General features: G+C 45.7%; 2 protein-coding genes across 2 annotated transcripts in view; both read left to right on the top strand.

The window, feature by feature from the left end:
- The window catches only part of LOC102918878 (paired immunoglobulin-like receptor B), a 33,844-nt gene extending 12,818 nt beyond the window's left edge, over window positions 1-21,026 (top strand). Inside the window, exon 11 of the mRNA XM_076568455.1 lies at window positions 19,809-21,026. Coding sequence (XP_076424570.1) covers window positions 19,809-19,941 — 133 coding nt within the window. The 3' untranslated portion in view covers window positions 19,942-21,026. The remainder of the gene's footprint in view (window positions 1-19,808) is intronic.
- On the top strand, window positions 14,029-16,990 carry LOC102921611 (leukocyte immunoglobulin-like receptor subfamily B member 3-like). Its single transcript, XM_076545551.1, has 7 exons — window positions 14,029-14,166; window positions 14,338-14,373; window positions 14,555-14,839; window positions 14,956-15,028; window positions 15,128-15,261; window positions 16,227-16,511; window positions 16,638-16,990. Exons 1-7 carry the CDS (start codon window positions 14,133-14,135, stop codon window positions 16,988-16,990), a joined length of 1,200 nt encoding a protein of 399 aa, XP_076401666.1. The 5' UTR covers window positions 14,029-14,132.
- Window positions 21,027-21,855: the final 829 nt, after the last annotated feature.

The following is a 21,855-nucleotide window of genomic DNA, read 5'->3' as shown; positions in this document are numbered from 1 at the left end:
CTCCCTCTGTCCTCATGGAAAATGTTACGTGGTCCGGTCCTGTCATACTTTCATATGAATCTGGTGGGCCCATGGAGGGAAGAGATACATTCTGGTTCTGAAAATGCCTAGGATGAATCTAGAAATTGATACTTACTTCATTGGAGGTCAATGGAAGACATACAAGGATCTAGGGTGCCACATGACACCACCCAGCCCAGATGAACTAAGGTCCTTTCCACTCTGTGAGCACCACTAGTTTAGAGGAAGTCATGTAACATGCTGAGGAGAGCAGGTTCCTAATGGAAGCATGAGCAGAATCTATTGTCACTTCCTCAGGGGACAGATGGTTGCTCTAACTTCAAACATTACCAACATTTAGCAACACTTCAGACACTTCTGCATGAAGCTGTGGGGGGAAGAATGAGCAACACCAAAGTGAACCAGAAGAGAAAGGGCTGGATGGATCCAGCAAAGATGTCCATTATCTGTGAAAATACAGACCCTCCTCCTATGCGAAAGTCAACAAACTATATGCTGGGATTAGGGAAAGGAATTGACCATGTAAGGAGTGCCAGACTTTGCTTCCATGTGTTTTCCTCTAAGAGCATAGCATCAGGTTGTGATTTCTCTTAGCATCATTAATCTAGAAAGGGACCCACAGACATGACTAAAGTATAATCAAAGCACATCATCAGTGAGGTTCTCGATTTCCCAAGTGACTTTAGTCTACTTCAAGATAACAAAAACTAATCATTGCACTCTCCCATCTCAATTCATATCCTCAGAAATAAGAATCCTTCCATGTCACAGGACTACTTGATTCTCACACTAAACCTGAAAGAGAGGTCATTGCCCTCATTGTGCACCAAAGGATGTCAGAGGAATATTATTACCAGCTCCAGTTTGAAAGTCTGCAAATGATGTTCCTGCACATTATAGAGCAGCCAGAGAATATGTTCCCCCCTATGCTGTGGGAATTGAGAAAGGATCTGCAGTGTTATAACAGGAACTGTGGCCCAGAATGAAAAGGAATAGAGGAAAAAAACACAGTGAGGAGGTTTGGAAAAAAAAGGAGTAGGAGGGGCTTCCTGTGACAGAAATGAAGAAGTTAGAGGAGTAAGAAACTTATCAGTTACAAACCACAAGTCCAGGAAGAGAAGGAAGTCAGCTTCCCCATTCAGTCTTGTAGGGCATGCACAATACTTTCTGTATCTTCTCTGTCACTATCTGTGATGGCCACGTTTGATACTCCAATCAACCTCTGCAGTAAAGGTCCTTCCTCAGTTTCTCCATCCTTCCATTCTCATTCTGATACTAACCTCAAACAGTCCCAACCTTAATTGTTTCTGCCACTGATCCGTGGATATCAGGACAGCTCCAGTTCTGTGAAGACTCTTGATCCATCCACCTTCAGCAGCGCTGCATGCTTCTCTCCCCACTTTATCTAATCCTTTAAACAGTTCTGCCCATCTTCAATCATTCTGCTCTGGTCCTTACCCTCATCCATGCTGAATCCTTTCTACGAGATCGTCTTCTTGTAATATCTCAGGAGACCTTGCTGATGTTCACAACCAGCAGAGCTAATCTCTTCCCAGCAAACACATTCTTCGCACAAGGCAAATTCAGTTGAGGACACAAGAAGCATTTTATATGCACACACACACACACACACACAGAGAGAGAGAGAGAGAGAGAGAGAGAGAGAGAGAGAGAGAGAGAGAGAGAGAGAGACACGGAGGGGGCAGAGAGAAAAGAGAGCAATATGACCCTTCTATCACTAAAATACCTATAACTCTCACACTTGCTTTCATTGGACAATAAGAAACTAGGAAATACCACTGCAGCCTGTGAACACTGATATTGACAAAGAAATGTGTTCTATTGAATGGATATATATTAATGAGCTCAGGTCCTTTTTAGGAGCAAACTGGAAACTCACATACAACTTACTACACTGATGGATACATTGTCTGGGCTTAGATTATTACTGGAGATTTAACACAATTTAGTGTACATTGGTTCTCTCTACCATCAGCTTTCTATAACAATTGACTCCCTGGAGAAGCCACAGGGTCAAATATTCCTTTGCCTAATCATTTGACTATTAAAGGTGAAAAAACAGATTATACCCACTGCAGAGCACCCTGCGAGATTTTCACATTACCAAACAACAGATAGTCCTCCTTGATGAGTAAGAACTCCTAATTGTGTCCTATTATCTGGTGAGGCCTGGACCCCACCTTCTTCAATGCAGCCTCAACCCTTGACTCACTTGACTTCCACTGTTAGAGACACTGAATTTCCCCTTCTACATAGTTCACTCATGTGGAGAATGCAGCCACTGTTTTGTCCATCATTTGCACCTTTGCACATAGTTCTTCTTCAGTCCAAGGAAGGAACCAGGTGGTGACACCAGTCACTCTCTGGCCTGGGATTAATTAGACGTGACATGTTCTTTGTGGTAATAATCACTACATAGGTATTAGAATGAAGGAACAATTCTTGCACTAAAAAGAGGCCTTGAAGAAAAGGCTTGGCTCCAAATGAACTGTAGTGATGTGATCAGTGTTTCTTTGCTGCTTTATAAGCCCTGGGAAAGCATCAGCCTCTGTCTTCACAAAAGCATCTTCAAGACCAGGAAGATAACTAGTTGTCCCAAGAAGCCAAGTTCTATCTAAATGGACAGGTTGAAGAAATGAAGGACACACATGCAGAGATTCTAAGACAGAAGGAGCAACCACCTCTCCAACACTGGAGAGATTTGATCCCCTCACACCAGGGAAGGAGACACTTGGGTCAAAGTAGGTTCTGATTGTGGGGGCATCTGGACTTACCTTTGCCTTCACCTGTTTCAGTCAAGGCTTGGAAAGAAGATAGCTTGTTCCTGACATATGTCTCTCCCTCCCATCATGTCCTATAGGTCTTTAACAATCCAAAAAATCTTTTTTAAGAGCCAGGAGTTTCCTTCAGCACCCTCCTGCTTGGGACTCCCCAGAGAGCAAAGCTCATGGTTCTCAAAACATGATCATGTCAATGCTGGGACTAACATACGTTATATGTTATATATAATATGACCAACACACTCAGTGGAATACATTCTTCCCCTGACCAAGTCAGCACATAAACTGACCAATCCCTGGGCAGTAAAACAAACCAATCTGTCTCTCTCTTTTTCTCTCTCTCTCCCTCTCTATCTATCTATCTATCTATCTATCTATCTATCTATTTATCTATCTATCTATCTATCTCTCTGTCCCAGTGAGCTGCTGAACATTCTATCATAGAAGAAGGGATAGTCAGAAATATAGACTTGACTCAGGTACCACAGGGGATTCCAGAAGAGGATGATCAAAATAAGAGTTGGATTCATGGAGGGAGAAAGATGAACAGCAGAGTGATGGGAATGGGAAAGAGATAAGAATCATGAAAACACAAGTTCTCAGAGGCAAGCCATGGAGAGAAAGCTGAGGAAAATGTAGGAAGCTATTTAAACACCCTTCTTTTCTCTCACACAGCTCTCTATGAAGCTTTCCCTGCTAGGCCTGATGGTGTCCTTGGGAGTGGGCAAGCAATGAAAGAGATATTTTGATAGAGGTAGACATCATGGGGATAGGGAGAAACTGGGTGCTGGGAAGTTCCCAGGAATCCACAAGAATGACCCCAGCATAGACTGCAAGCAATAATGGAGAGGGTACCTGAACTGGCGTACCCTGGTAATCAGATTGGTGAATACCATAACTGTCATCATAGAACCTTCATCAAGTAACCAATGGAAGCAGATGCCAAGATCCACAGCCAAGCAACAGGCCATGCTCCAGGAGTTCAGTTGAAGAGAGTGAAGAGAGATTCTGTGAACTAGGGCATCAAGATCATGATGGGGTATTGGCAGCAGTAAGTTTGCTGCCTTAATTTTAAATGTCCTTTTCTGTCCTGTCCCAGTTAGGTTGTTTGTGTGAAAAATGTGCATTTGGGTTCCAGAGGGTGCAGGGGATCAGTTCCCCTGTGGTTTTTCCTGTTTGGAAAACAGTGTCCCACTTGCCTACAGATACAGAGTAACCATTCCTTGACTCCTGCTGTTAGAGGGGTATATTAGCCCATGTTGGTATGAATAAAGAAAAGCTGCTTCCCTGACGAACTGAAACTGGGTGACTAGAGTGGTGTTTAACCTCTGCGTTCCTCGCCAGATTTCGTGCTCCAGCTGTGCAGTTTGAAGCAAGTGGAGGTCACTACTGGGACCTGGAAAGAGGCGTAAGCGAACGAGGCTCACCCTAAAAGAAGGGGTGGGGAATTGAAACATTGGTACATACCATGAGTAATTCTGCAAAAGCTCAGTTGGCCACTGAGGAACAGGAATTAAGTTAAGCAAGGAACAGGAATTAAGCTAAGTAAGCAAGGAACAGGAATTAAGTCTAGCACCACACTCACATTCGTGGACACCATAGCCGAAGCAAGTCCTTGGTTTCTGACAGGAGGAGGTCTGAATATTCCAGATTGGGAAAGATGCTCTTCTGACAGATAAAGTGAAAGGGAAAGAGCAACTTTCTGAGTGCAAGCAAGCATTTGCTAACGCTCAGGAGGCAGAGATGATTGAATCTTTGAAAGGGGAAAAGGAAGAGGTCGAGGTCCCCTGTAAAGAGCAGATAAGGATATTTGTGAAGGATTTAATGGATGAGGAAGAAGACAATGATCTTGCCTCTGTCTCAGATTTAGTAGAGGAGGAAGAGCAGCTAGAAAAAGAGATAGAGGAATTACAACAGAAATTGCGCCCTGCAAAAGTGAAAGCACAGTCAGCACCTTCTGTGCCTCTATTGTCTCGACCCCCCGCCAAGAAATCCTCAATGGATAGGGGAGGAAAAAGAATCAGAGGACAGATATAGGCAAAAAAAAGGGGGGGTGGAGAAGCTGAGTCATTATAGAGTTTAGTAAGAAATCCACCTGTGTTACTGCCTGTGAGTGTTGATAGCCCTGTGTTTCCTGCTGTATTTTCTTCTAATTGGACAATTGGTACTGCTGCCAGCAATGTAAAACTCCAAGAAGGTTTTGTAAATATTACTTTGCAGTTTAAAAATGCTCTTTGTTTTGAGAAAAATAGTACAGCTGACAAGAATAATACCAATGATATCTCCTTGAATCTGAAAGACAGCGTTCATGATTGCCTAGTCCTGAGTAATACTTCTTTGGCAGACTTTGTAGGTAGTTGCAGCATGTCCCATGCTGTGGCTCTCCAAGTGCTCCCTTCCCTTTTAGTTGTTTGGAATGGTGATGTGGGAGGGGAGGGACTACTAAACTGTTCAGTTCTAAGTTGTAGCTTGAATAATTGCTGGAGTGCAAATTGGTCCCATGCAATGATTGTGAGAATACCTGCATTTGCAGTGATGCCTCTGGAGAGTCCTTCTGATCAGTTTCCACTGCATCTGAAGAGGAGAAGAAGAGACTTTGGCATTACTGCCGGAATTGTTGCAGCTGTGGCTGCATCTGCTGTTGCTGCTACAGCTGATGGGCTTGCATTATCTCAGACTGTTCAACAGGCTGCCATTATCAACACATTATCTGAGAGGGTGGCTGGTGCCTTGGACATTCAGCAAACATTGAATGGACAATTTCACTTTGGAATTCTAATGCTTAATCAGCAAGTAGCACTGTCACAAGAACAAATAGATATGCAGCTTTTAATGTATCACCCAAGGTTGCAGAATTGAATGCTTGTTTGTGAGGGCCTTGGAATTGAACATTTTGAACTATACAATTCAGTTAGCACATGCTATTGTAAGGATTAATGAAACTAGAGTTGTTCCTGTAAATGAGCAGACCTGATGGTAATTAATGTCTAAAGCTACTGGGTGGATTACTAGATGGGCAGGGTCTGTTTCCCTCTTATTAATCTGTGTAGGCGGTATGGGAATTGGGTTATTTCCGCTATGCCGATGGCAAGGCCATTTCACTTGACACTGACAGGTAACCAAGCAAGCCCTTCTGGCCATGCTACCCTCTGAATCTGCACAAGTGTGGTTACAAATGTTGGACAGATAGTACCCAGAGACGGGCAACACAGGAAAGCTTTAAGATACATAACCAGGTAGTGGTGGTGGTGGTGGTGGTGGCAGCGGCGGCGGCGGCGGCGGCGGCCCATGCCTTTAATCCCAGCACTCAGGAGGCAGAGGCAGACAGATCTCTGAGTGTGCATAGCCAGCCTGGTCTACAAATTGAGTTCCAGGACAGGCTCGAAAGCTACACAGAGAAACCTTGTCTTAAAAAAATTAATAAATAAACAAACAAAATAAAAAAGAAGACAACATGACCCTGCTCATTCCATCATGAAGCTGGGTAGAAAATTTCTTCATGTCTAAGGAGACTAAAAATGCTGAACACTAGCAGGAAACACACCATGGAATGAGCATAAATGTACTCCAGGAAACAAGGTTGAATAAAATATGTAAAACTACAAACTCCTGTGTGTGCTTGCACATACATGTGTGCTGGAGTGTGGGTGTGTGCTTTGTTCACAGGAAATAAATAGTGTGAAATGTGTTCCCTCAAATTGAAGAAGAAAAAGAATTTAATCAAAAGTTAATAATCGAATTTGAACCTACGTAGACAAGGGTAGACAATCACTGCCTCAAAAGGCAAAAACATAGATACAGTGTGGTTGCACCAGGAGTCACACAAACACAGCCTACACTCAAGATCCAGTCATTTAGACTCTGCCCAGTATTGAAATGGATTCAAGACAGAGACTTCCCTACATTCCACCATAAGCTGTTTGTGAAAAGCAACAGGAACCATCCTCAGCTGGGCACACTCTGATGAACACACAGGTTTAAAGGACCCACGCAGCAGAGTCTATGTGACCACGTGGTCAGTAGTTGTGGTCCATGTGGAGTGCTGTGGAGGGAGGCCATGAGGAAAGGTTGGAGAAGAATCTTGATCCTACATCCCGGGGAATTCATATCCACCAGCAAACAAGATGCCTCTGCTGGAACTTGACATCTAACCATCTGTGTCAGGACAGGTCATATGCCAGGTGTGGCTGTCAGTCATCTGGGGCAAGTGCATTACGTGGAATTCATTACACCATGTCAAGTGCTGGTGTTTCTTTTCACACAGGTTCATGGAGGACACAGGAAGAACTTTGGCTTATGCGGAGGCAGGGAAGCTGATTTCTGGTAAACTGACTGACTTTTGCTTCACAAAAGGCTTTTTTTATTGTTATAAAATTTACACCTTAGTCCTTGTATATTGTTAAACGGGCCTGCCTTAATAATATATTTTCCAGGGGCTCAGAAGAGAAACTATGAAGAGAGAGATTTATTTTCAGGAAATGAATCTAAGTACACCAAGCTCTTTGTCCATCTACTTCATTTCTCTTGGATAAAATCTACACAGCTACAGTTCTGTACTCAAGCTTAGTTCCTTTCTGTTTAATTCTCTCTGTATTTATCTACTGTTCCCTCTAAGTTCTATCTTAATTGTCTTATCTTAGTTCTATCTCATCTAGGTACTTCTCATCTTGTTCTTATCCATGTAGTACTTTCCCGTCTGGCTCTTCCTCATCTTCCATCTTGTCCTCAGTTCTCTAGTCAAAAATCCTCTCCAGTCCAAATCTCCAGTATCCTCTCTTCATTCTCCTTACACTTCAGTTCCTCTCAGTCTCTGAAGTGCTCAGTTATAAACCCAAGCCATAGCGATCCTCTGGCACAGCAAGGTCACCAGGCTTGAATTTATACGGGGTCATAAAGGCAGGTAAGAAATTTCCTCAGGCAGTGGCCCTCAGGCTTTCTTTTACAACCCAAATGGGTGCTAATGATAGGTTAGTCAAGATGGGAATTTATGTGCATGATCTACATTCCTAGAAGTGGCTAGGTAAGAAATTAGGAATCTGTTTAGTTAAACCGTAAGGAAGGAGGGTCTCACCCTAAATTGCACAAGAAATAAAGCTATCTGCCTGACCTAGGAGACAGGTGTTGTTTCATTTGGCCTTGGATGCTTGGTAGGTATTTTAGTTAAATACACTGTTGGGAGTTCTTGGTAGCACGCACAGCATTTACAAGAAAATCACTGTAGGACCCAGCATATATGTATATATGCTAAAATATGACCAAGTCTTCTTAAGCCAAGGCTTGACCTTTGGAGAAGTCCTTGACTTTTTCAAGTAGTAGTTTTGGTGATAGTAGTTGAATTCTATTACATTTTCCTATTACTTGCAGCACTTAGTAAGTCAATTTCCCCATACCAGACCTCTCAATTTTCTGAGTCCTCCAACAACCTAGTTGTACATAGGTGTGAATCTTTCAGGAAGAACTCAAATAAGATTTACATACTTCAAGTAGAGGATATCCAGCACTAACGATAACAATCACAAAAGGCAGAACAAAGCCTAGGTGCTAAGACTCCTAAATACAACCCAGCTGCAATGCTCTAAAGGAACTCCTGCTACATGACCAGGAGAGGGCAGCAGCTATTCTCAGTGACAATAATGCCTGTGGGGAGGTAGGTGTGAAAGAGTTCACAGCACTTGCTACAACTCTGGTTCAAATGGAATGCCCGGTCACTTATGCAGGACAGGAAAAACAGCTGCCCATGAAATCGAGACCATGATAGAGAAACCTACAGAGACAACTGAACCAAGCTAGTGGGACCTCCTGAACGTAAGACCAACAGCTGTGGAGCCTGCATAAGACTGGACTCGGCCCTCTGCATAGTGAGACAGTTGTGTAGTTTGGTCTGTTTAAGAGGCCCCTGGCAGTGGGAACAGGATCTATCCCTGGTGCGTGAGCTGGGGTTCTGGAGCCCATTACCTATGGTGGGACCCCTTGCACAGCCTTGATTCAGTGGGGAGGGACTTCATCCTGCCTCAATTAAATGTACCAGGGTTGCCTACTCACTATGGGAGGTGGGGGGGGACTAGGGCAAAGAAGGAGGAGGGATGAGAGGGGCATCTGTGGTTGGTATGTAAAATGAATAAAAAAAATCTTAATTAAAAAAGGATTTGAAAATGAAAATAAAAGATGGTCATAATTGAAAATATAGGGAATATTTGTATATGAACCCATATATGCCCAAGGTTATAAGAATTCTGAAAATAAATGAATAAAAATAAATCAATAGGAAAGAGATGCTATATCCATGTAAAATGCTGGACATGACAACTCACAAAGGTGCAAAAGACACAGGGACTGGGATGCTGTGGGGTGGTCTATATGTCAAATTGCTCTTATTGGTCATTAAATAAAACACTGATTGGCCAGTGGCCAGGCAGGAAGTAGGTGGGACAAGGAGAGAGGAGAATTCTGGGAAGCGGGAAGCTGAGAGACACTGCCAGGTGCCGCTATGACAAGCAGCATGTGAAGACTCCGGTAAGCCACCAGCCATGTGGCAAGGTATAGATTTATGGAAATGGATTAATTTAAGCTATAAGAACAGTTAGCAAGAAGCCCACCACAGCCATACAGTTTGTATGCAATATAAGTCTCTGTGTTTACTTGGTTGGGTCTGAGCGGCTGTGGGACTGGTGGGTGACAAAGATTTGTCCTGACTGTGGGCAAGGCAGGAAAACTCTAGCAACATTGGGATAGAGATATCTCCTTAGAAATTGATGTAACAAACTATACGGGACATATCCACAATGTGGGAGCATTATAGTAAACATATTTTCATTATTTCTTTGAAGACGATTACATGAGTAAAATGTATTTGATCATATTCACCACATACTCTAGGGGACTTTTTCTTTCCTTTTATGAGACAGGGCCTGATATAGCCCAGGCTGACCCCAAACCCATTGCATAGTAAGAGTTTCCTTAAACTCCCAATACTCTTAGCTCTGCCTCCTGAATGATGAAGTCAAAGACTTGAGCCACAACATCAGATTTATGCAGTACTGTGAATCAAAGCCAGACATCTAAAAATGTCACACAAGGACTCTACCCACTGAGCATTTTTCTGATTTATTAAAGGACATACACAGACAGACTTACAAGATGGTAATTATTCACAATGACATTGATACGAAGGGGAAATTATGCATGTCTTTCGGGCTCTGCAACAAAAAAGGAAAATACTCAGTGACTTTTATACCATTCTCCATGTGACAAACAATTGTGTGTGTCCTGGACCATCCTTTGAAGTGATGCTAAGTCAGAGAAGTTTCTCCATGTGACACAGTCCTAGCATGGGGTCATCACTGAAGAGGAGGCTGAAAATGTTTTTTAATTTTTTTTTATTAAGAGATCTTCTATTCATATTACATATCAACCTCAGATTCCCCTGTCCTCCCTCCTCCTGTCCCTCAGCCTTCCCCCCCTGAATCCATCCCCCATCCCCTCCTCCAAGGCAAGATCTCCCCTGTGGAGTCAGCAGAGCCTGGTACATTCAGTTGAGGCAGGTCCAAGCCCCTCTTCGCTGCACCAAGGCTGAGCAAAGTGTCTCACCATTGGCACTAGATTCCAAAAAGCCAGTTCATGGAGTCCCATTGCCTGGGGGCTCCCTAAACAGTTCAAGCTAAACAACTGTCTCACTTATCCAGAGGACCTAGTCCAGTACCATGGGGGCTCCTCAGCTATTGGTCCACAGTTCATGTGTTTCCACTAGTTTGGCTAGTTGTCTCGGTGCTTTTTCCAATCATGGTCTCGAAATCTCTTGCTCATACAATCCCTCTTCTCTCTCGTCCATTGGACTCCTGGAGCTCTGCCTGGGAGCTGCCTGTGGATCTCGGCATCTGCTTCTGTCTCTGGATGAGGGTTCTATCATGACAGTCAGGATATTCAGCCATCCAGTCACCATAGTAGGTCAGCTCAGGTACCCTCTCGACCATTGCCAGTAGTCTATAGTGGAGGTATCTTTGTGGATTCCTGGGAACCTCCCTAGCACTCTGCTTCTCCCTATTCCCATGGTGTCTTCATTTATCATGGTATCTCTTTCCTTGTTCTCCCACTCTGTTCCTGATTCAGCTTGAACCTCCCACTCCCCTAAGCTCTCTTTCCCCCTGACCCTTGCCCTCCATTACCCCCCCCCCCCACACACACACACAGTTTGCTCCTGTAGATCTCATCCATTTCTCCATTGCTGGGTCATCCCTGTGTCTTTCCTAGGGTCCTCCTTACTAGCTAGCCTCCCTGGAGCTGTGAGTTGCAGTCTGGTTATCCTTTGCTTTAAATCTTGTAGCCACATATGAGTGAGTACATACCATGTTTGTCTCTCTGAGTCTGGGTTACCTCACTCAGGATGATATTTTCTAGTTCCATCCATTTGCCTACAAACCTCATGTGTTATTGTTTTTCTCTGCTGGGTAGTACTCCATTGTGTATATGTACCACATTTTCTTTATCTATTCTTCAGTTGAAGGGCATCTAGGTTGTTTTGAAAATCTTACAAGCTGAGTACCAGAGTGAGTTAGCTGTATGCTATCATGTGGGGGGAAACTAGCCATCATTACTTTATTAATCATGCAGGTTTTTGAGAAAGAGCTTTTTTTTTGTAAAACCGAAATTTATTATAAGCCACAGTTGTCCTAGGGACCTCCATGCTATCGATATATATAGCCTCCATGGTTCTATGGGGTGTGGTCTGATTATTCTTTATTTTATATCTAGAATCTACTTATAAGTGAGTACATACCATGACTGTCTTTCTTGGTTTGGGTTACCTCACTCAGGATGATTTTTTTCTAGTTCCATCCATTTGCCTGCAAATTTCATGCTTTCATTGTTTTTCTCTGCTGAGTAGTACTCCATTGTGTATATGTATCACATTTTTTTCATCCATTCTTCCGTTGACGGGCATCTAGGTTGTTTCCAGGTTCTGGCTATTACAAATAGTGCTGCTATGAACATAGCTGAGCATGTATCTTTATGGTATGAATCAGCATTCCTTGGGTATATGCCCAAGAGTGGGATGGCTGGGTCTTGTGGTAGTTCGATTCCTAACTTTCTGAGAAACCACCATACTGATTTCCATTGTGGTTGTACAAGTTTACATTCCTACCAACAGTGGAGGAGTGTTCCCTTTGCTCCACATCCTCTCCAACATTGACTGTCATTGGTATTTTTGATCATAGAGGCTGAAAATCTTTAAGACCCAGATGATGGATGATGACAATAATCTCTTTCATGGACAATGCACAACAGTCGAACATCTGAGCTACAGTGGTTGTGATGACATCTACAAGCCCCATCTAAGCTCAATGCAGAATAAATCCAGTACAGGGATGGGAGATGGGCACAAAGTCTCACCCAGAGAGGAAGAGCTATTGGTATTTCATGCCTATTGAAAGAGGGAGAGTCAGTTTTCATTACTGGTGTATGCCCAAGACTATGAGAAGCAGAAATTGAGCTGCATTGGAGGAAGAGAACAGAATGTTAGGTATGTAAGAAAAGGCAATGTATTTTCAACAACTAGCAGGTCACAGAAAGAATCAAGAAGAAAATCAGGTCAGTGAGTAAGGAACCAGCAAGAGAGGGTGAGGGAGAAGAGGATAGGGTGGGAGGGTGGATTCCATCAAAATACATTACATGCTGATATGACATTTTCAAACAATTAAAATATTAAGCCCATGGCCAGATTTGGTGGTCCACACCTTTAATCCAAACACTTGGGAAACAGAGGCAAGAGGATTTCTATGAGTTCCAGCCCATTTCTGCTTTATATAACCAGCTCCATGACATCCAGAGATCCAAAACCTGTCTGAAATTAACAACAAAAATAATTAAACTCATAAGCATAAGAGAAAGATAGCAGATGAAAAAAATTAAGTAAATCAGAAATTGAAAATTACAGAATAAAGTGGAGGCCCTGCCATCAATCCCTCGCACCAAAAATAAAAGGAAATAAAATATTTTTACTGAGCTCACTTTCTCTTCAACTAGGTGTCCATGCAGACACCAACATACAGATCTTTGGTAAGGTCCTGAAGAGCAAGACCATCACCCTCCAGGGCCAGCCCAGTGAGTGACTCCATTGAAAATGAAAAGGCTGAGATCCACGACAAGGAAGACATGCCACCCCACCAGAAGTGGCAGGTATTTGCTGCCGGCAGATAGAGGGTGGCTGCACCCTGGCCAACAGCAAGGTCCACAAAGAGTCCAACACACCAACTGGTGCTGTGCCTGTGTGGTAGCATCAAGAAGCCATCCCTTTGCTAGTCTCTCCAGAAACACAACTGTGACATGTCCATGCACTGCTTCCCAGAAGTGCTGCATACATCGGCACCCCTGTGTGGTCAATTGCCTGAAAAAGAAGTGTGGCCACACCAACAACCTGCCCTCCAAGAAAGTCAAATAATGCTGAAACCTTGTTTGGCCCAGGACGCCCAGGACTTGATGAATATTTTTTGCCTGAAACAGAAGGACTAAGGAAAGTGATGACGCTAACATTGGGCTAGTGACACGGACCAGTGTATGAGTGCTGCTGCCACGCTTCAGCCCTGACTCTGACCCACATCATGCAAGGACAAATCTGCCTTCTGTAGGTGCCCTCTGACCTCTATGAGTGTGCTTAGCACCTGTGAATGTACACACATAATGAAGACAACAGGTGTACTTGTTTATTATTAAATAAATGTAATTTAAAGATACAAGTGTAAATAAATAAGTGTAATTTAAAGTTGTAATAGTAAGTGTACACATCAAAAAATAACAAATGTCCAGAAATAGTGGTGCACATTTGTAACCCAGCAGTTGAGACTATGAGGAAGAGGGTTATACATTTCATTGCATGCAGATGTACACAGCGAGACCCTTCACAGAAACCTGCAAACATTTTGAATATGAAGAAGTATTTCACATAAAAAATGTGAAAAGGAATCAAGCAAACCCGCATGTGAGTTTATATTTCTTATGTGTAATATTCATACATGTCTGATATCACCTGGTCCTGCAATGATGAGGATAGATGAGACAGACACTGATGGGATTATGGAAATGTCATCCATCAAAGAATTGATTGCAGTGTCTACTACCAGACCAAGACACAGCCTTGGGGAAGTCAGCGCCTGGTGCCTGAGGAGGGCACTTCCCCTTCCTGTGGGACTGCTCCAGTACAACCATGTCAAGTGAAGTGCCCTGCCTCCAGAGACCACACCCTGTGTCTCCTGACCCTCCAGACAGTCTCTGTAGCTCTGCCCATAAGCACAGTTGCAGCCTCCAGGAGGAGATGCCATGACCTTCACCTTCACAGCTCTGATCTATATGGGTGAGATGTGGAGATGGGGAACAGATACTGTAGTCTAGGAATAACAATGCCACACAGCCCAGCACAGGTCCATCAGGAAACCCCAGGGTCTCAGGAGATTCTGCAGATGGCGGGGTGGGGGGGACTGTTTAGGCTTCAGGAATTAACTGCTTAGAAGGAACTCTCTTATAGGACTAATTCTGGACCTCAGAATCCCAGTGCTGGAAGGTGAGTGAGTGTCTGCAGATGTCTTGACCTTTACTTCTCATCAAATCTTGGAGCCATGCCTGGGCAGTGAGGATGGAAAATAATGCATGTTTGCTGCCCCTGGGAATGGTTGGAGGGTCAGGTTTGTGGGCTGCAATCTGAGGATGACTGTCCTGGTTACCAGCTGCTCATTTCCTTGCAGGTGCTCTCCCTAAGCCTATCCTCATGGTACAACCAGACTTTGTGGTCTCTGCACAGACTACAGTGACCTTCTTGTGTGAGGGGACCACAGGAGTCAAAGAGTACAGTCTCTACAAAGATGGACACAAATATTTAAGGCACATAGAGATTCCACAGGATTCCAAGACCAAGACTGAATTCTCAATCGCAGAAATAGATCATCGCCATGCAGGGCGATATCGCTGTCAATATCAGACCCATGATGGATGGTCAGAGTACAGTGACTCCCTGGAGCTAGTGGTGACAGGTGAGAGGACACACAGGGTCCCCAGCCTCAAGACTGTCAAAAAGTGTGTCTATTCACATGGCTATCTCCACCTCACTTCCATGGAGGATAATGACTGATTCATTCTTCAATTCTAGGAGTCTACAGTAAACCCAGCTTGTCAGCCCAGTCGAGCCCTGTGGTGACTGGAGGAGGGAATGTAACCGTCCAGTGTGTCTCAGGGCAGTCATATCACAGGTTTGTTCTGATGAAGGAAGGACCACAGAAGCTCTCCTGGACACTGGACTCACAATATAACTCCCATACTAGAAAGTACCAGGCCCTGTTCTTTGTGGGCCCTGTGACCTCCAGACAAAGGTGGACATTCAGATGCTACAGTTTCAACAAGAACAGTCCACAGGTGTGGTCAGAACCTAGTGACCCCCTTGAGCTCCTGGTCTCAGGTGAGGAACCCCAGCCTTTCCACAGAATGATGTTGAAATGATACAGATGCTCAGAGAGATCTTGGTGTGTGGTGTGTGTGAGAAGCAAGGGCTCCTGAGCCCTTTGACAACAGAGCATGGTAGAGAGTGGGACACAAGATACAGAGTCCAAGGCAGAGAGTGACACCAAAGCACAGGAGGTCCAGGACAGAGATGAATCCTATGGGGCCTTCTGTTACTCTGGATCAGCTCATGTACCATCCACAACAGCTCAGGGAACCCCAGACAAGAGAGGGGGAAGGGTTGCAGAAGTCAGAGCACTCAGGACATCAGGAGAACATGGACCACACAATCAACTAAGCAGGGATCATGAGGGCTCACAGAGACTGGAACAGCAACCATGGAGCCTGCACTGGTCTGCCCTAGGCTCTCTCAACACACGCTGTGGTCGTTACCTTGGGTGTTTTGTTTGCTTTGGTTTGGTTTGGTTTTTTAGAGTCTCACTATGTAGCCCTGTCTGTTCTGGAACTTATTCTGTAGACCAGGCTGGCCTTCCACTCACAGAGATCCACCTGCTTCTGCCTTCTAAGTGCTGGGACTGAAGGCATGCGCCACCACTGCCTCACTAGCTTGGGGTTTTGTGTTCATAACAATAGGACTAGGGAAGTCTCTGACACTATCACCTGCACGTGAGATCTTTTTCCTCCTACTGGGTTGCCTTGTGCAGCCTTAACACAATGGTGTGTGCCTAGTGTTAATGCATGTTATTATGTCATGTTCAGGTAACATCTCTGGGAGGCCTGCTCTTTTCTGAAGGGACACAAACAAGCAGTGAATCTGGGGGAGAGGGGATGTTGGGAATTTTCTGTCAGGATATATTGTATGAGAGAAGAAGAAATTAAAAAGGAAAATGTGCCATCTGCTAGTGTGAATTTCTCTGGCCACTTTAAGACAAACTCACCTACTTCTCTCCTACTTCCTTGCAGGGACCCTCCACAAACCCACCATCAAGGCTGAGCCAAGCTCTATGGTCTCTTCCGGGAGTGCCGTGACCATCTGGTGTGAGGGGAGCCTGGATGCTGAAATATATTTTCTGCATAAAGAGGGAAGCCAAAAACCCTGGGGCACACAGACCCCAGAGAAGCCTGAGAACAAGGCCAAGTTCTCCATCCCTTCTGTGACACAGCAACATGGGGGACAATATCACTGTTACTGTTACAGCTCAACTGGCTGGTCAGAGCGCAGTGACACCCTGGAACTGGTGTTGACAGGTGAGGGGACAGTCAGGGTCTCAGCCCCAGGCTCTGCTCTCAAGAATATTGCCCTCCCACAGCCTAGTCCTGGAGAACACTAAGGCTGTGTGAGTCCATGTAACAGGCTGCCTCCTTCTCTCCTAGGAATCTACTACTACAATAAACCCAGCCTGACAGCCCTGCCCAGCCCTGTGGTGACCTCAGGAGGAAACATGACTCTCAAGTGTGTCTCACAGGATGAATATAGTGAACTCATTCTCACCAAGGATGACCAGAAGTTCCTCAGCTCTCAGAACTCACAGTATATACACAGTATTATGCAGTACCAAGCCTTGTTCTCTATAGATCATGTAACACCAGACCACAGAGGGACATTCAGATGTTATGGTTACTACAACCAAACTCCACACTGGTGGTCAGTGCCCAGTGAGCCCCTGGAAATACACACCTCAGGTGGGTCAGCGCCATCATTGACCAATCATTTTTTCACACTCTAAACTCTTTGCCATTGATCAGTCCCATTGGGTAGTTGTGGGTAGAGAGTTGTTGAAGAAGAGCCTGGTGGCTGAGCAAGAGCCCCAATCTGGGGAGAAGCAGTGATGTGTGTAGGACAGGATGGGAGGGGATCAGTGTTTGGAAAAAACAGCTCCTCAATCACTAGCCTGTCATCTTCCCTCTAGGTCTGTCCAAGAAGCCCTCCTTGCTGACTCACCAAGGCCAGATCCTGGACCCTGGGAAGAGCCTCACCCTGCAGTGTTTTTCTGATATCAACTATGACAGATTTGCTCTGTATAAGTTGGGAGGAGCTGACTTCATCCACCATGGTGTACAGTGGACCCAGAGTGGCCTCTCCTTGGCCAGCTTCACACTGGGCCCTGTGAGCAGCTCTACTGGAGGCCAATACAGATGCTATGGTGCACACAACCTCTCCTCTGCGTGGTCAGCCTCCAGTGACCCCTTGGACATCCTGATCACAGGTGAGGGCCAAAGAGATTCTCTCAGGTACCTAACCTGTGCATGGGTCCTCATGGGGGATTTAAGGAGCTGATGGCTGGGATGAGGGACAGGGAACTTTTGCAGGAACAGAAGCAGAGACAGGGGAGCAGGAAACGGGCTCAGGCAGAGAAGACAGAGTGCCAGGTGCTCAGGGCAGTCACAGGTGAAGTATCAGCTCAGAACAATGAAGGCAGCCTCTCATACTTCCTCTTCTCCTTAGGACAGCTTCGCTTCAGTCCTTCCCTCTCAGTGAAGCCTAACTCCACAGTACACTCTGGAGACAATGTGACCCTGCTGTGTCAGTCACCATATAAAGTGGACACTTTCATTCTGTCCAAGGAGGGAGCAGACCAACAACCCCAGCCACTAAAATCAAAGTTCCAAGTTGAGGAGTTCCAGGCAGAATTCTCCATGAGTGCTGTGACCTCTGCCCTCTCAGGCACCTACAGGTGCTATGGATCTCAAGACTCATCTCCCTACCTGCTGACACAAGCCAGTGTCCCTGTGGAGCTCACTGTCTCAGGTGAGATGACCCTGAACTCTCAGGATGAATTACAATTCAAACCCTAGGAGACCCCTTGACTTCAATGGGATTAAGGGGACAATAGGAAGGTTAGTCAGAAGGCACTTTCCCTGCCAGAGAAGTGGATGCCAGCAGCAGTCCTTCCAGTAATGTCCACTCCATCCTCTATTGCAATCTAGGTTTGGGGTAGACAGCATGAGCATTTTGGAAAAGTTACAGGGCAGATGTATGACAGTGAGCAGAGACAGGCTCCTGGGTTAGCATTGAACCCTCACCCCCTTCTTGTTCTGTTTCCAAGGACCCAATTCATCCTCCAGCCCACCACCCTCAAGGCTCTTGCCAACAGCTGGTGAGTATCAGGCACATCAATGCAGTGAGTATGCTCCATCCCCAGGCTGCCTCTCAGCTCTTAGGCCACCAAAGTCTTCATTTCTCTGTCACTTTAGATTGTGAGTGTGGAAGGAAAACAGAGAATCCTAATAGAGACCACAGAGACACAGAAATTGAGGTTGGGATACAGAAGGTGGCATCCAGAATGTTCTGGCTCAGTCCGGAGGATGGGGCTTGTGGGTGAGGTAGAAAGCAGAGATCCTAGACATTTGCCTCCCCATCCTGCCTCTAAGGCCCTAAGAACAAACCACTCACCTGCATGGAGTCTGGTCCCAGAAGGATAATAAGGACTCTGTTGAAAAGTGGGGACCAGATGGGAAATAGCTAGTTATGGGCTTCATACAGCTGCTTCTGGAGATGCTGACTTGGACCAGCCTTTCCCTTTCTGGGTTGGTTGCTGTTTCTCTGAGTAAAAAGGGGAGAAGCCTGGCCCACATATCTAAATTTCTTTCAATGCTGGCCTTGGCTGTGACTTCTCCTGACAGAGGATACCCCAGAACCTGATTCCTCAGTGGGTCTGTCCCACAGTGGTGGTGATGTGTGGAAAGTGGAGCAGAGGGCCATGGCAGGCCATTCAGGCTCCTCTCCTCCAGTCAGGAGGCTTGGCTGTGGTAGAGAGAAAAGAGATGGAAGTAAGAGGCCCTGGGTTCAACTGCCAGATCTGCCACTTCCAGTCAGGTGATCTGAGGCAGGTGAACTGTGGGGTAGAAAATGAGACAATTCCTTATTGCATGGTTGTAAGGAGAGGAGAAGATGAGTGCAAAGACCCAGCACGCATCTGTCACACAGTAGGTACTCAGTTCAGCAGCAACATCCCCACTCATGATGTCACTTGTGTCTCAGGACTAGAACGGTACCTGAAGGCTCTGGTTGGAGTCTCTGTGGGCTTCCTCCTGCTCCTCTTCATCCTCATCTTCCTCCTTCTCCAACAAAGGCATCAGAGAAAATTCAGGAAGGATGGTGAGTAGGGTGTGGGTGACATGGGTCTCAGATTCCCCTGTGAACAGCCAAGCAGGGGATCAGGACACCAGTCCCAGGGAAGCCTCAAACAGGCTGAGTAGTTTAGAAACACTGCTGATCTCAGATCAGAAAGAACATGATCTCAGAACCTGTGTAATGTCAGGTGTTCTGTGAGCTTCACCATGTCCTGGGACTTGCTCACTCACCCATGTTTTAAAGGTCCCTTCCTTCCTTCCTTCCCTGTACATGCCTGGGGTGAAGGCGGAGACTGAGACTCTTCTCTCTCTTGCAGCCCAGAAAGATACGGAATTGCAACTTCCTGCAGGAGCTGCAGAGCCTGTAACCAGAGACAGAGGCTCCCAGAAGAGGTAACTCATGGCAAGAGACATAGACCCCCATCTTCCTGACACACCTCACTGACAACTGACATCTTCTTGTCTCTCCAGATCCAATCCAGCTGCTGCCACCCAGGAAGAAATCCTTTGTGAGATAAAGAGGGTCCTGGGGAGGGAGATGTCTGCGGACTCAGCATTGCAGGGGTGGTGGAGAGGCTCTGGGGTCTTTGCTATTTGGGTCTGAACTTCTCACTATAGACCCTGGATATCACAACACTCCCTGATTCTCTGTCCACACTGGGGGCAATACAGAAAACTAAGGGTCAGAGTTATCCCTAGACTCTGCTCAGGAGACATTCTGTTTGTTCTTCTGACAGACACTCCAGCTGAGGACACACAAGCTGAGGATGGTGCCAATCTGGACAGTTTGGTGAGGTTTCTGTCCCTATCTGCAGTGCTTAGAATTTAGGGCCCAGTTTAGTCCAGAGAGCCTTTTGTTCTCCCTCCCTTGGCCCTCAGAAGCAACCACAGCTGACCCTTCCCTCTCTTCTGCAAGTACAACCTGCCTCACTCTCTCCTGGTTTCCCGGGATCATGTGTCTCACCGATCCTGTCCCCTTTCTGGCTCCTTGTCATCTGTCTGATTGTCTTCTGAGGGGGCAGCCTGGATGGGAAAGCCCACAGAAACTTTTATGTAGCTATCAGCTCCAGGCAGGATCCAAAGGGATTTGGGCAGAAACGTGGGGTTCTGCATTGTGTGTGTGGATGTTTTACAAGCATGTATGTCTCTGCACCACATGCCTGCATGGTGTTCCAGGGGCCAGAAGAGAATGCAATATATCCTGGAATGAGAGCTACATATGAATGTGGGTTGCCTTGTGGGTTCTGGGAACCAAACATGGATCCTCTGCAGTAGTAGTCAGTGCTCTTAATCACAGAGCCATCTCTCCAGCCCCCAGAAATGTGTTTCCAGGAAGAGGGGCTTGTAAGTATGGTCAAGACAGCAAGCTTTAGAATGTCAGGATAAGAGGCCAGAACTGTAGGGAGGAAGCCTCAGAAGATCCCATCAGGGATGCTGTCATCTAAATGGGTCACTCTGACCATGCTGTGCAAAACTGGCTAGAGATACCCAGGGGAACAGGGAGACATTGTCTGTCCCTCACTACTGCCCTGCTACAGAGATCAGCTGAAGAAGACCCCCAGGGTGAGACATATGCCCAGGTAAAAGGCTCCAGGCTCAGGAGGGCAGGAGCTGTCCTACCTTCTGTCATGTGAGGAGAAGTCCTGGATACCAAAGATGGACAAGCAGAAGATGACAGAGAGATGGACAGTCAGGTGAGTGCTGTCCTTCCCAGGACTTCAGTGTGTCCCCAAGCCAAGCATAACCTTCCTCTCACTCTCTCCCACTCCAGGCTGCTGAATCTGAGGAGACCCAGGATGTGACCTATGCCCAGCTGTGCATCAGGTCACTCAGACAGGGGACAGCTGCACCTCCTCCCTCCCTGGCAGCGGAGGCCCCAGAGGAGCCCACTGTATATGCTGCTCTGGCAGTCACTCAACCAGGTTCTGTTCCCAGTAACAAGGAGCAATGACTCTCTGCCTGCTAGGTGACCTAACAGAGACCTCCAAGAGGTTCTCTGAACTTTTTGGAACCCAACTGCATTTTAACTAACATCACACATTTTGGAAATAAAGCAGATTTCTCAATAAACATATGAAATGAGAAACTAAATAGAAGGGAATGGTTTCACACTGAGTACTAATTTTAATGACATCAATCATCAAAGCTGTGAAATGAGAAAATTTACTGGCTTGGCTGTACAGATCCATAATCCCAACCCCTGGGAGGCTGAGGCAGGAGAATTGGCATTGTTTTGTGGTTATCTTGGCATACTTACTGAATTTCATGACAGCCTGTGTAGCTTGAGTTTTCCTGCCTGGCCCACAGTCAGGACAACTCTCTCACACACCAGTCCCACAACCGCTCAGACCCAACCAAGTAAACACAGAGACTTATTTTTCTTACAAACTGTATGGCCGTGGCAGGCTTCTTGCTAACTGTTCTTATATCTTAAATTAGTCCATTTCTATAAATCTATACCTTGCCACGTGGCTTGTGGCTTACCGGTACTTTACATCTTCCTTGTCCTGGTGGCTGC

Source organism: Peromyscus maniculatus, chromosome 1, assembly GCF_049852395.1.
Source record: "Peromyscus maniculatus bairdii isolate BWxNUB_F1_BW_parent chromosome 1, HU_Pman_BW_mat_3.1, whole genome shotgun sequence".
NCBI classification, from domain to species: Eukaryota; Metazoa; Chordata; class Mammalia; order Rodentia; family Cricetidae; genus Peromyscus; species Peromyscus maniculatus.
Note: the sequence above shows the minus strand (reverse complement) of the source record. Positions and strands in the feature narration are given on the sequence as shown.